The 14,868-nt window shown below is 32.3% G+C and overlaps 2 protein-coding genes across 3 annotated transcripts in view; both read right to left on the reverse strand.

Moving 5' to 3' along the window:
- Window positions 1–1,489: 1,489 nt before the first annotated feature.
- On the reverse strand, window positions 1,490–10,538 carry LOC113402843 (hexosaminidase D-like). Its single transcript, XM_026643174.2, has 11 exons — window positions 10,264–10,538; window positions 10,130–10,184; window positions 9,646–9,828; window positions 6,560–6,757; window positions 6,108–6,294; window positions 5,066–5,220; window positions 4,380–4,492; window positions 3,812–3,909; window positions 2,974–3,091; window positions 2,380–2,466; window positions 1,490–1,689 (listed from the first exon to the last, which is right to left on the reverse strand). The coding sequence occupies exons 1-11, from the start codon at window positions 10,269–10,271 to the stop codon at window positions 1,506–1,508; spliced, it is 1,386 nt and encodes a 461-aa protein (XP_026498959.2). The 5' UTR covers window positions 10,272–10,538; the 3' UTR covers window positions 1,490–1,505.
- A 1,007-nt stretch (window positions 10,539–11,545) lies between these two features.
- The window catches only part of LOC113402887 (uncharacterized), a 43,621-nt gene continuing 40,298 nt past the window's right edge, over window positions 11,546–14,868 (reverse strand). For both annotated transcript variants that reach the window (XM_026643240.2, XM_026643239.2), the window contains exons 5-6: window positions 14,205–14,514; window positions 11,546–13,053 (exon numbers count right to left, since the gene is read on the reverse strand). In XM_026643240.2, the coding sequence (XP_026499025.2) occupies window positions 12,863–13,053; window positions 14,205–14,514 (501 nt within the window). In that variant the 3' untranslated portion in view covers window positions 11,546–12,862. The remainder of the gene's footprint in view (window positions 13,054–14,204; window positions 14,515–14,868) is intronic.

Raw genomic sequence — 14,868 nt, forward strand, 5'->3', positions numbered from 1 at the left:
TATAATGGAATAATAAAATTTATAAAATATTTAGAAAAAATATACATAATCCATTATATACTATAAAATTATTCTATCTCCTCTTATATCTAATAATGAGATCAATACTGAGCCAAGGAATATATCCGTCTTAGTCACTTTGCTAATAGTCTTGCCTCCATTTTTTTTTCTATGCCTTTATTCAAAAAGATAAATTAATTAAGCACACCTAAAACTAGTTCTACAAATTGCTACGTGAAAACACACAACATCAATTTTTTTTTTTTAAATTTCAAAGTTATTAGTACTAAGGGACAAATATTTGGTAACACAATCGATTATGCTTTCATATTATTTTAACATTTATATGAATTATATATTAAAAAAGGATAGGTAAGATATATTTTGGAGATCTACACATCTAACATATAGAGTTTTATAAATGTAATATAATTTTGGTTGAGTTTGCTTTACAAGCGCCCGAAGCAACTATTTTCTCTACTACTACGTTACGTTCCTATATTAGCGCAATAAGCTTATATAATAATATTTTATTGAATATAATCTTTGGGTAAATATAGTACGAAAAATACAATGGTTTCTTAATAATATTTTAATATATTATGGTAGGTTAAACTTGAATTTAACGCCTACTGTGTGGAGTGTAGAGATAAGATGTATTTCATATGAAGCAACTGCAGCTACCCGATATTGATACTACAGATGGTTTCCTCTAAATCTAAATAATATTAACTTTAGTCCATAAATGTTATTGTTGGAACATTTCTGAACAACACGGTCCGGTTGTGCTTTAACTTGATCAACAAAATAAAACAGCTGATTTTAAGATGTATGTTTACATATACGTATATATGTATTCAATATGTCTTGATTTATCTCTCCAATTTCATTTTACTCGACCGAATATAAACTTAACCCTCAAACTCCAGAAATGGCATACTCCTTACCACCACTCCATAACTTATTCTAATAAGATTCGAAAAGGTTGACGTTTAAACAGACATTAATTTCAGCTAACAATTTCTTATATGCAGTACTGGAAAATTCGAAACTATTAATAATTGCGCTGTTCTAATTATAAAGAATTTGAGCCTAAGACCTTAGGCTTCGTAGCCTAATAGGTACACAAGCTAATATGTCAAAATTTTGATTACAAAAAAAAAATGTAGTCCTGTCATGTACATATATGTCTGATAATAAGGATAATATGAAATTCTTATCCAAATGTAGACAGTTAGAAAACTATAGCTTGTTATAAAATTATAATCAATAGTTTCAATTACAAAATATAACAATAAAAAATTGTGCAGTTCATAGAATATTTTCTTCCAAAAACTACATGTAGCAGCAGAACGTTAGATAGAAGAACTAATAAATGCATAATTTTTATACTGGACGTGGAATACAATTAGGCTTACTACATAATATATATATATATATATATATATATATATTTTTTAAACAAATAGACAGTAATTTCCTACGATCCGGTTTTTTTTTTTAATTTAGCGGGGTCTCACACTTGCTCCTGCACTGATCCTCTGTATAGCCATATTACGGATGTCCTCTATTTTGTTCACCACCGCTGTAACATTGGTATACATCCATTCTTCGGCGCTTCGATTCCCAGTTATCGTCGTTAGATGACACATCAACGGCTGTTGTATTTCTTCATAATTACTCAATAATCTGTAATAAATATATGTAACAGATATATATTTATTTTTTTATTTGGTTCTTCAACAATGTGTACACTGATTATAATAATATAATATAACAAAGTAAAATTATATTCTAAGTGTCACAATTGCTCAAAGAAGAACACAGCATGCACAAAAAGAAAACAATCAACATCTTAACCTAATTTGAAAACTATTTAAATAAAATTTAAATAACTATCTAATTAAAAGGAAACAAAAGTAAAAAGAAAAAAAAAAACTATGTAATAAAAATACAAGGATGTATCAACTTTGACATTATTTTTATTAAATTAAATATGTATTATATATGAGAGGGAATTTGTGTTGGCTTTTTTATGACTTAGGCGACAACGTGGCCTGGCTTAAATGTCATCGGTCACCACTGCTCACAGACATACCTGTCTTGTTGATACTGATATAAAAAAATACATATATATTTACGACCCCTAAGTAAAACAAATCGTTTTTTAAACATCATCATTACTAATATATTAATATGGTTTTTGGTCGTTTGCTTAAGTGCGCTAAGTCCATTTTGAAAAAACTTTTTGGTTTAAATAGCTCATTGTTTGATTTATTTATTTATTTACATGATGCCATTTTAGCCCATAATAATTTTACTATCAGTGAAAATATATCCGAAGTACTGCATTCATAAATAAGATTTTCTTAAACTCACGCCTCTGAAGACGCCTTAATACATTCCAATTGAGTCGGACACGTAAAAGAATGTTCCACTTGCCAAGCATTCAGCCAAGTCGATACCCTGAAAAATATCTTACGATTGAATGACTGTTTTTGATGGCAAACACACAACTATGTGCTCGCCTTAGGAGAAACCAAGTGAGCGTCATGACACACCCCCCCCCCCTCCACTACGCTCTTCACATACTAGATATTATTGCTATTTATATCTTTAAACTTTTTTTAATAACCATAAATTTTGATGTTTCACATCTATGTTGTGAAGGCTACGTTTTTATACGTTTTGAGTGTTTCATCGCTGTCAGTAACCCATACTTTACTGTATGAATATCAATAAAAAAGACCAATGAATGGAAACCTATTATTTCATATAGGTTTTCCTCAAAAATAATGATCATGGTCGAATATCGACCAATGTTGAACTAGGGTTTGCATAGAACTAAACTTTGAAAATTAAAGATTATACCAGTTTGACTCACACAGACCTGAAGATAAATTAACATGGCTAATGGAACTTATATGGAGCATGAACTTGAAATTTACAGGCTATACAGCCTAAAGTACTTACATATCTCCATGTAAGAGATTGTTCGCTTGATCCGTCAAGGGCACAAGCGTTTGCATGATATATTCAGCCAAATCCCTGCCAGGCCACTCTGTTAAATCGTCGATTATAACGATATCACCTGCAATAGATAAAAACGCATTAATAACTTTATTACAAGAATACTTTTTCGTTTAGAAAAAAAAAATACATGCAATAAAGATAATACTGTAAAATAATTTTGATAATCTATACTAATATGATTAAGGGTTTTGTGTAAGTCCACTCATCATATTGTCGCCAAACAGCAACACTTAGTAATTTTGTGTTCCGGTTTGGAGGTTGAGTGAGCATCATTGTAATTACTTTGGGAACTAAGATTTTATGTCCTTTGCCTCTGTGAACAAAGGACATAAAATCTTAGTTCCCAAAGTCTGTGGCAATAGCGCTGTAAGACATATTAACCATTCCTTTCATCGCCAATGCGCCACCAACATTGGGAACTAAGATGTTATGTCAATGGTGTTTATAGTTACACTGGCTCACTCACCCTTCAAACCGAAACACAACAATATTGAGTACTGTTGTTTGACGGTAGAATATCTGATGAGTGGGTGGTACCTACCCAAACGGGCTTGCACAAAGCCCTACCACCAATATCATACTGGATCAATGTCTATATATAATATAATGATAGTAGATAGAATGGCAAGCAAAATTCCAAGATTTCGGTGTGCGAGATTATTCTTGTCACAAAAACCAAGTATATTTTATTGGCCCAACCTTGAGTTCGAACCAGGACCTCAAGATCTGCAGTATTTTGCCAAAAAAGAAGCAAATAATAATTAATTCTTATAACTACCATTTTTCCTGTATATTTCAGTCCAATAATTCATGCAAGTTGCCAAACACGGTAACGCCACCGGCATCAGCTCGCACATCGTAGCGTAGTGATCGTATCTGAAATACAATCGCGTGCAAAAGTGTCAAATGTAATATCAAATATAAACGTTAAGAGACTTATTCGCTCTTTACAACTAGTATTCATTCGAACCGTCTCGAGAAATACACCACTTAGTTTACTAAGAAGAACGTAGCTGTAATACATACATACATACATACATAAATACTGCGTAGTGATTGAATCCGCAACTGACAATCTCATATGTATGTACGTGATTCTATGATTCCTGTCACTGGTTTTTATGTGGAATTATTGGCGCGCCTTGAACGTAAGTGCGACTCGTATGCCGTGACGGTAAACGGCATGGCACTCCCTTATAACTTCATTACAACACCCACCACCCCACCCCCCCCGTGCCGCCCTATCCTAACATAAGTACGCGTGACACGTTACTATGCTATAGTATATACCTGCGATCCGTTTTAAAACAAGTATTGTATTAAAAAAAACTATGTAGAATAATTACCTCGACCATCCCGTAAAGATCATCCCAAAGAAGCTAACTTTATGCTTGTTGTTTTTGATCAAATGCATCCAAGCCTCTTGATTGCTGGCGTAACGCTCGATGGGTGACACCATCTGAGAACATGAGAGTTACATATTATTATAATGTTGGTTAGGTTACTATAATGTTGGTAGAGCTTTGTGCAAGCTCGCATGGGTACCACCACCCACCCACGTATCAGATATTCTACCGCTAAACAGCAATCATCATTATTTTTTATTTATGATTAAATAGCAACACAGTAGTACGTGCTACTGTGTTGCTATGTAAAAGAGGAAGCCTGAAATAGCGCCAATAACATAAAATGTGAAAGGAAACCGTTTGAGTTGGTATGAACATGTTAGGGAGGGAGGTAGAGGGAGGGGAAGAGAACGACCGAAAAAAAAAAGAGCGTGTGAGGAGGGATACGAGAGAGATGGATGTGAATGATGAGATGACGAATAATACAAGACAATGGAAAAAAAAGACATGCTGCACCGACCCCAAGTAGATTGGGACACGGGCAGGAAAAAAAGACAGTGTAAAGAATGAACTATATTTGTTATGGCGCTATCTATAGGAAGAGACTTATACTACCAGTAAGCAAATTTTACTTTAGCCTTCCTGTTAAAAAAAAACGTAGTTTTGGGTTTATTTTATATACCAACCTTGGAACTCCCATTCGCTCCTTTAAAAGCGGATCCAGCCCATACAAATGTGAACACCTGTTGATAAGAAAGCCACATTTGCGGTGCGAATTTAAAATGTTCTTTGACATTGTAATTCCATATTATCGGCTGGACCAAATCTCCGATTTTGTAATCTATGACCAAAGACAAAAAAATAATGAATTACCAAAAGAAGAACATATTAAACATACATCATCCGATGTATTATTTATTTCATAAACACAAAAGTTTAAGTTTCGTGAAATCTGACATATTTATTTGTAAAATCTATTATAATATATGTAGCTGCTGCGATTGAATTATGAGTGCGAAATGCCCTAATTCGTCCTGTTTAGAATGCCAGAAAACCAGAGCAAATCGGATGTACGGATCAACAAAAGCTTAAGCGCCAAATTGGTTTTATTGGAAAATGAGTTTTAAAGTTTTTATTTTAAGTTGAAATTATATTTATTTAGACGATATAGTTTATCGGATAATACGTACTGTAATACTTAGACATAAATCAGAACTGGGTCACTTCAAACTGGAAAATATGCGTATATGGATAATTAACGATGGAAACTAGTCCTACAAGATCGTTGGTGTTAAAAATGGTTTGTTACAACTTTACGAAGCTGCTGAAATTGATACTGGTATACGTGATATTTTGCCTTCGTTTTTATGAAAAAAATGCCAAAAAAAACACAACTACATATTCATGTTTATATTTTCAGAAAATCAAAGACATTACCGCGGTTTAACATTAAATATTAGTAAAATCAAAAACATGTTGAGGTCTGTTGTTCTTTTGTGAATATCTATACTAATATTACAAATGTGAAAGTAACTGTCTGTTAGTCTGTGTGTCTGTCTGCTCTTTCACGGCAAAACCACTGAAAATAATTTAATGAAATTTGGTATGAAGCAAGCTTGAGTTCCAAGGATTTTCCTTGGAGTTTGAGTTCCTAATGTCTGACGACCGACCTACCTTAACACAAAGCCGCAAGCAACAACTAGTCAACAATATAATAAAAAAACTCACGTTTCAAGGCCTCTACATTGATGGTACGTAACATATCATCCCACATCAGGACAGTCACACGTATCGGTGCGTACTTCTTCACAAAAGCGACAATTTCTCGAATGTGCTCCAAGAATAAAGACGCGACTCCATGCTCGTTACCCATGGCTCGTATTTTACATTCGTCGCACACTGCTGTGTGCCAAACCTGGAAGAAAACAAATCTTTTAAACGAATAAAATATAACTATTCACGCCTTTCTTCTCAAAATTCTACAGCAATGCCTGATGATTTAAGCAATGCATATTTTTTTCAATTATGTTTATTCGAAATTACTTTGAAATTCAGTTATATTTAGTTAAAATATTATTGGTAAATCTGTCGTAGAAGGCAAATTCATGTTTTCCTAAATTTGCAATAATTTAATAGAATTTCGACCAGTGAGTGAACACTAGCCTGAAGCAATAAGTTACCTCATCAGCTCCAATATGAATGTATCTGGCATCCGGTTGTAAGTCCAAAGCCTGTCGCACCATGTCCTTTACAAGGGCGAGGGACTCCGGTTGAGACGGGCACAGCACTGCTGGTGATTTACGTTCTTCCCTGAGATGTTTGAACTTAGGATGTTTAAGGACAAACTCCATGTGTCCTATTGTTTGTATCAATTGTATCTGTAATTGAGATACTTATTTAGTCAAATATATTTAATTTTGTTTTTGAACTCCAATTAACAAAAAGGCTAGATGGTCCAATATTTATAATAATCGAAACTTAACCGATGATTGAAGGTGCTAAAGGCAAGAACTACAAAATTTTCATGTGCTTAATTTGTGTACATAATTCATTTCGTGCTCGGCTGAGATTTGAATGTGTCGGATGAAAATCTGCCACGTCAATATCGCGATTAACCCACATTGGAAATAAAGACGGGGTTCTGAACTATATTTGGAACTATACTATTAAGGCCAGAAGGTTAAAACAGCACTGAGTGAATAAGAAATATATTTGGACAATTAAAACATACCGTAAAGCACCTCTCACAACCACTAAGAGCATTGTAATAACGAATTTAAAGAAAAAATATTAAGGACGTATTACAAAATCATACTTTAATTAACGTGATTAAATAAAATGTGAATTATTCAATCAAAACCATAACACCGAAAATATTACATCAAAAATGTATTTACAATTGCCAAAACCTACAATGATGAGATGATGAGATGATGAGGATGAGAAGGGCAGAAGATCGGACTCAGTAGCGCACCTTGGGGAATGCCTGTGTCCAGCAGTGAACTAATACAGGCTGAATATGATGATGATGAAAACCCACATATAAGCGAACAAAGAATAATGATGATAATGCTGACGTCATCCTAAGCGATTTCGCTATCGGTGCTCAATATCAAGAGGCCAGTCAACTTTTTTTTTATGGCATAAGTTGGTGGACGGGCATATGGGCCACCTGATGGTAAGTGGTCACCACCGCCCATAGACAATGGCGCTGTAATATATATAAACCATTACTTACATCGCCAATGCGCCACCAACCTTGGAAACTAAGATGTTATGTGCCTTGTGCCTGTAGTGACACTGGCTCACTAACCCTTCAAACCGGAACAACAAAACAATACTGTTGTTTAGCGATAGAATATCTGACGAGTGGGTGGTATCTACCCAGACGGGCTTGCACGAAGCCCTACTACTAAGTAACTCGCCAACTACGCAGAACATATATAGTGCACAATTGTGTGCGCAAAAACAGATGCACTCTCGTAATCCGATGGCACAGACGAGACACGACCGGAAAGACCAAAGGCACAACGTCAAAACCGCAATAGCAACAGCTTTACGTGCTTTCCGAGGCACGGGTTTGGAAATACTTCCAACTTCCAGACTTTAGAAAGTTTTTCGACCCAGAAATACCCAATAACTTTTTATCGGTCGACCAACCATTTTGAATCCAGAACCTCGGTATCTGGAACTTTATATCTAGCCAACGAGACAGTCAAAGCGAACAAAGAATAGCAGTCGAATTAAGAATGGTCTGGAACAAACTGGTATTCAATCCAGCGTAAAGTGAAAAACTTTAATTAAAATTTGAACAAAAAGTCCCACAACTCCAAATATTATCCAAAAATTATATTATATACATTATACTAATTAGGTTTCTACGCTTTCACGTCTAACAACTCAACCAAGGATAAAGGGTAATTAATATCTGCTCCTCTTTGACCTCTCACACTCCATAACTACATACACACGAGGGGAAAGCCACAGTCAGAAACTAGTATATCTACAACCTATATAACCAATGAGCCTCTGTTGTAAGTGGATGAGGGATATCTTGCTGATCAAGAGGATGCTTCAGCACCAGGTCAGGTAACAGGATACTAAAAAATATTTTGAATTGAAGATTAGTTTATGATCGCGAGCTGAGCAGAGTTTTCTTTAATCTAAGAACTAAGAAAATTCTCGATTGTTGTCACTTTTCAAATACAATAAACTAAATTAAAATTTGTTTATTCATTTAAAGCTGCAAACCACAGACAAACACCCAGTTACAGACACACGCTTAAAATTACAACACCCCGTTTTTGCATCTGTAGTAAAAAGGAAAAATCAATGACTTAAATATGATACAATATATTATATTGAACAAATATAATATGGCTATGTACAAGATGGAAAGAACAACAGAAGCATAGCAACACATAAATTCATCCAAGCCAATCATTTGAATTTGTCAACCTTATTATCAAACAAAGAAAATTTTGCTAAAGTAACACAAATCAGATACAAATATTTTACATACCTATACATGGATATATAAATGTAAGCAAAAACAAGCATAGCTTAGCTTAACTGCATAGAGTGAAACTAAACTCAATCCTCATACCGATATTTGATAAACTCAGTTCAAAAACTGTTAATGAAAATGATTTTTTTTATTTTTTATTACTACATCAAGCTACAGTTTCCAAATAAACATTGGAAGGATGAACTTTATGTAACCAATGTATAAATATGCCCAGCAAGCAATAAACTATCAAAGAATATTTGTAAGTCTACTATAATAGACCAAGTTTAACAAAATAATAAAAATAATAATAAATTTATTTATTCTCTCTCCATTAAAGTTATTTTTATATTTTATATTTTTCATGCGCCTTAATAATAAGTACAATAGTGTGTGAGAGGCAGGCAATAATATACGCAGAGCACAGTAAGGAATGACTTATGAAATGTGTTTCATAGATAGAGTAAAAAGACATTGATATGGCATTTGCATGTTACAATAGTTCCAATATTTTTTTTCACGTCTGGCGTAATATGATTCACACATACAGATTTTCATTAAATATGTCCATGATTCTTCATGTTTTCCTTAACTAATTATGAACACAATTAAAGCACTTGAAATTCTGTTGTCCGGGTTTAAGCCCAGTTAAGATTGACATAATTTGACCACTAAGCCATATCTGCTCTAAATCATGGTAAATATTTACAATTTATAGCAGTGTCTTAAAGAAATGAATAAACATTTTTTTTTACTTACCGCATCATAGCCCAAATCATATGAACATTTAATTATATGCTTGATTTCCGCCCTGGTGTACATTTTGTCACCATTACATGGCCCATTGCTACCAATCTCTGCAATGTCTCCGGTATAAGGAAACGTATCCTCCCACTCTATCAAAACTCCTGTACAGCCCCATTTATATGCAGCTTTGAGTACCTTGAATTGAGAATATATTTAAAAAAAAATATTTTTGCTTGAACAGATGTGTTCTCATTTCTATAATATATATTTTAATTCCTTTGGTGATTTTTTTTTTTTGTAAAATTGTATTGACAGATCTTATGTGCCCACTGTGTTACTTTTATACATTTAATTCTTATTATTCTTATTATAAATACACAAATTCGAAAAATAGTTATATACCCTATATAAATTATTGAATGGTGTTGTTTTTCTTTTAGCAAAATAAAAATCATATTGAGTTATTATGTATAATTTTACATTTCAAAATATTTACCTCTTCCAAGAAAGGGATTTGCATAGGGGCTCCTTTTAAGTCCAAATGTAAAATTCTGCAATTAAATGAAACATTGTTAAATTCTTCATTTAAATTAAAATAAATTAAATACGATTACGCTTTAAAACACTTACTTATGCATTTTGAAAAATAAAAACAACACTTGTTGCGAATATGCCGGTGTTTATTTTTGTTTTTAATATTTTGCGATTACTGAATACTGATAGTTTGTCTACCACGCACTACACGTAATTTAAATAATAGGGAGTATTTTTAAAATACGATTTCATTTATATAAATTGAATAAAGTACATTGATCATTCAGTGCAATATTTTGACAATAACTTGTCTGTGTCTGATAAAGATAATTGTTTGATATTGGCAATAATTTGAAGGAGACAATAATTCAGCTTAAGCTTATCGATCTTTATTCAGAGAGAATATAATCAATACGTTTCTATCTTATTTATGAGCTATGAACTATGAAAATATTATTTATAGTTATCACTACTGGAGTGTAGAGGTAAGGAGAAGTACTCAGTGCACAAAAAGTGTTCCTTAAAATATATGAGATGATTGAGATGAAAATGCTACCAGCATTGAGACAGTATTTACTTGAATAATATCAATTCTCATTTAGTAGTTAAAATTTGAAGGAATTCGCTGGAAGAATCAGAAACAGTAAGTTAGACCTTCAAAAGGATCTATTTTACAATTAATTTGTTATTATAATAAACTCAATTAATAGATAGATAAAAAATAATTTCAGATATTACTCTCTAGCTATAGTCACTAATGAACTCATATCATATATTTCCATAGATACTTTTTCGAGTGAAGACCCGTATGATATACTTCTCTTTACCTCAGCAGTCCGCACCGCATACTTATTACGGAGTATAGAAGTGATGTGATCAAAAAGACCATATTTACAATATTATTTTAGACTACGTAAATAGTATATGATTTGTATGGTTTGGACTGTCACTAACTAGACTAGTCGCAAAAATATTTTATTTTCATATGCCATTTCCATGTTGTAAGGTTATTTACTGATATCTCTATAGTTGATTTCAATGATTTAAATTATAAAAACCGGTAAAACGGTAATAGTTTCTCTTGCTCCCTTGAAAAATAGAATATATCACCAAATTATTTGACACCTAGTAAATGTTGCCAATTTTTTTTGTGTTGCATTTTGAAATATCTCAAATGGGGGTTGCAGTGCAATGTCAGTCAAATGTCAATGTGCGATGTTAATTACCAAAATACCATATGGAGGTTCATTTATTTACTTTAGATTTAAATGGGCCGACGAGAAATGGGCCACCTGATGGGAAGTCATTGTAAATTTCATTTCAAAATTTAAATAACGTATATAAGTACATTAAGTTTAAATTAACAAAAAACAACATGTTCTATTTCAAACTTTAATGATTATATTCTTGAATACATATTACATGCATAACCTAAATAAGTAGATAAAAAACTTAAAAATCTACAATACTTTCAAAATATCTTATAACCACAATTTTATTATCTTTAAATTAATTCGTAAACATTGTAAGTTGTACAATTTTGTTAGTATTTATTATATAAGGAGGGGAATAAATTCTAAGTATTCCAAAAACATTTTAATATTATTATAATACACCAAAAACTGGTCAAATTTCGTCAAATATAAATAAAAATAGACAAATTTCGACCACGCGCAATACCTATTAGTAAACAAATACGGTACGTACAATATATTTCGATTTTATTAATAATTAATTTATTGGTACATATTATATATGATTGTAAATACGTGAATTCGAAAGTACTACCTATAAGATCTTTAACATTTCTATAATTTATACTACAAGTAACATTTAATTAATATAAAATATTTTAAATGGCAGCTTCATAGATAAATTTATCATACGCATGTCTAATCGATCCTGAAGTAGGCTGGTAAAATTTTATTAACGTAGAAATAGACAGTGTGATTGTTCTATTTCTAAATTTAGTTATTTGTTGCAAAATTTTTTTTCAATAAATTCGGTAGGTTTATTTTAGCTATACAATAATTATTCTTATATCGTATAATTTACAAACAATTAATTTCACAGTAACTGTCGGCATATAATTAAAATAATAATGTGACTTTATTCATAATTATTTATTTTTATATTCCACACACACACTTCACTCTATTGTAAGTAACACTATTACTAATATAACAATAGTAACTGTAAAGCCGAGTCTCCACAAGAGGGACATTTTCAAATTGTGTTGCCGCACTGCGTTGGCGATAAATCCTATAATCACCTCAGGTTGAAAGCAAAAAATTGTTCGTGATTTCTCTAAGTACTGAATACACTAACACAAAAAATGCAAACTATAACGATAGAAACGCAACAAAGTTTACTCATACAATAAGTACAAATGCTTTAAAAAATATGTAAATAGATAGATTTTAATCCACAAAAAGTCTATAATTAAGTTTTACTTGCGGCAAAACAAGAAATATCAAATAGCTAAGCTAAAGCTAAACAAAACATACATTAAGTAAATGTCAAATCATCTTAATATGGCTGTTATAAATGTTGCCATGTAGCAATATAATTTATAAAAAATAATGATTATATTATATTTTCACAAAACCGTAAAGTACGTAACGTATATTAAAAACTACCTAACAATAGTTACTGTCAGCTTGTCAATATTAAATTTTAATGATCCAAGTTTAAATTAATGGGCTATAATTATCTTTACACCTGGTTCAGGGTCCACGGCGACATCTTTCGCAAGAGGTGCGTTTCCAATTATTCTAAAGTTCTTTGTGTAAGGAATTACTGCTACCAGCAAACCAGATACAACAACCCATATACCGGCTACATAAAACGCTGCATCCCAATAACCAGTTTTGTCTTTCAGAGCACCTGAAACAAAGTAAAATTTAGAAAAGCGTCTCATAAAAAAATACAACTGTAAACAATTTTGCAATTCTAACGACTGAAATAGCTTAAGTAAGGATTACGTATATTTATTTTCTTGCTTTAAAAAGTATGTGTTTAGTTAAATTAAATAAAATAAAGTAACGTTAGAATATATTTTGAAAAAGGTTATAAATTAAAAACTAAATATTTCAGGTATGTTTGGATGTGTTTGGATCGATTAAGCTATACTCTAAGACTTTACAAAAAGGAAGCAATTCGATCTATAACAGGTTCATTAACTCGTGAATGATTTAATACGTAAAGATAAATCGTAATTAAGAAATCAATATTTTTTTTTATATTAGCAGTAGTTCTTGATTACAGCTACATTAATGGTATGTTACATTTTCTACATAATTGATTTATTAACAATATGATTGTGTTTAAGGTTAGCAGGAATCCAATGAAGTATACATGATACTTATAAATAAATCAAAGGACCTTGTCGAACAGGCTCTAATAAGATATTTCACCGCCAAACATTAATACCTACTTTATAATGCTGTAATCCGATTTAAGCTTTAGTAAATCATGATTGTAACTGTAGACAATTGGGACATAACATTATAGTTTTCATTTAGTGCGCCCTATTGAGGCAGTAATAGTTAAACTATAGTTATGACCACATACCAGATTTGACAGATATACCTGTCAAGTAATTTGGACCCAATAAAGTTTTCAAATCAAATCAAATTCCTTTATTCAATATAGAAGCATTACTCACATATTAATTGTCAAGTTAAACACTACCACCGGTTCGGTAAAAAAATACCCTGCCCTGAGAAGAACCGGCGAAAGAAACTCAGCGGGTGTTTTTATTTGTCAATTTTATTATTTACAAATATTCAAAATCAGAAGAAATAACCAGGAGGCGATCGTTTCATTCCCAAAGTGTGCTATCAACCATGAACTCTCTAATTGTATAATAACCTTTCGAAAACAAGCATTTTTTAATTTGGCGACACAAGCAATTTGAACGCTTTCTGAGATCCTGTTGTAGAACCGTATACATTGCCCCACAAAAGAGTTACTGACTCTATAAGTTATACTTACTATATATCATAAGGTAAATGTTAATTGTCATTATATCTTACCGGCCATTGGTGGTCCAATCAAATGTCCAATTCCTTGACTCAGTAGAACCAAACCATATGCCATAGTGAACCTTTCTAAAGCAATCAACTCAACCAATATACTCGGCGTGTAGGAGTACGAGCTAGAGAATGTTAAGCCAAATATTAAAGAATTTAACGCCAATATATAGAAGCTGTAAGTTTCTTTAGCGTCCATTATTCGTATCAAAATTGGGAACAGGACAATTGTAACGCCACAAGCCACCAGGCACACAGCATAAGTTTTCGTTATGTTCACCCATGGAAGATCGCCGATCCAACCAAGTCCCACCTGGAAGTGAATAAATTAAAATATCTTTATATGTATTTGTTTTGTATCATCATTGTAGGAATATTATAACAGTAGTATCGTACACAAGTGTAAGATTGTGTGGCTGGGATTATGGTAGAGAGAGGTCTTTGTGTGTACATACACTTGCACTTAAAGTGTGTTACTTTTATGCACAATGCGCAAGTGTCCTGCACAGTTGCCTTATCCCTCGTGTTCGTTCGCATTGGCAGAAATTCGGTGATTTATTTAACTAATTATGCCACGGATACCTTCTTATATTGCCAATTGAGGCAGTGGTTGCCATTGACCATTTCTTAAATCAATATTAATGACTAGATCCGGAATTCGCAATAA

Source organism: Vanessa tameamea, chromosome 9 (genome assembly GCF_037043105.1).
Source record: "Vanessa tameamea isolate UH-Manoa-2023 chromosome 9, ilVanTame1 primary haplotype, whole genome shotgun sequence".
In the NCBI taxonomy this organism is placed as follows: Eukaryota; Metazoa; Arthropoda; class Insecta; order Lepidoptera; family Nymphalidae; genus Vanessa; species Vanessa tameamea.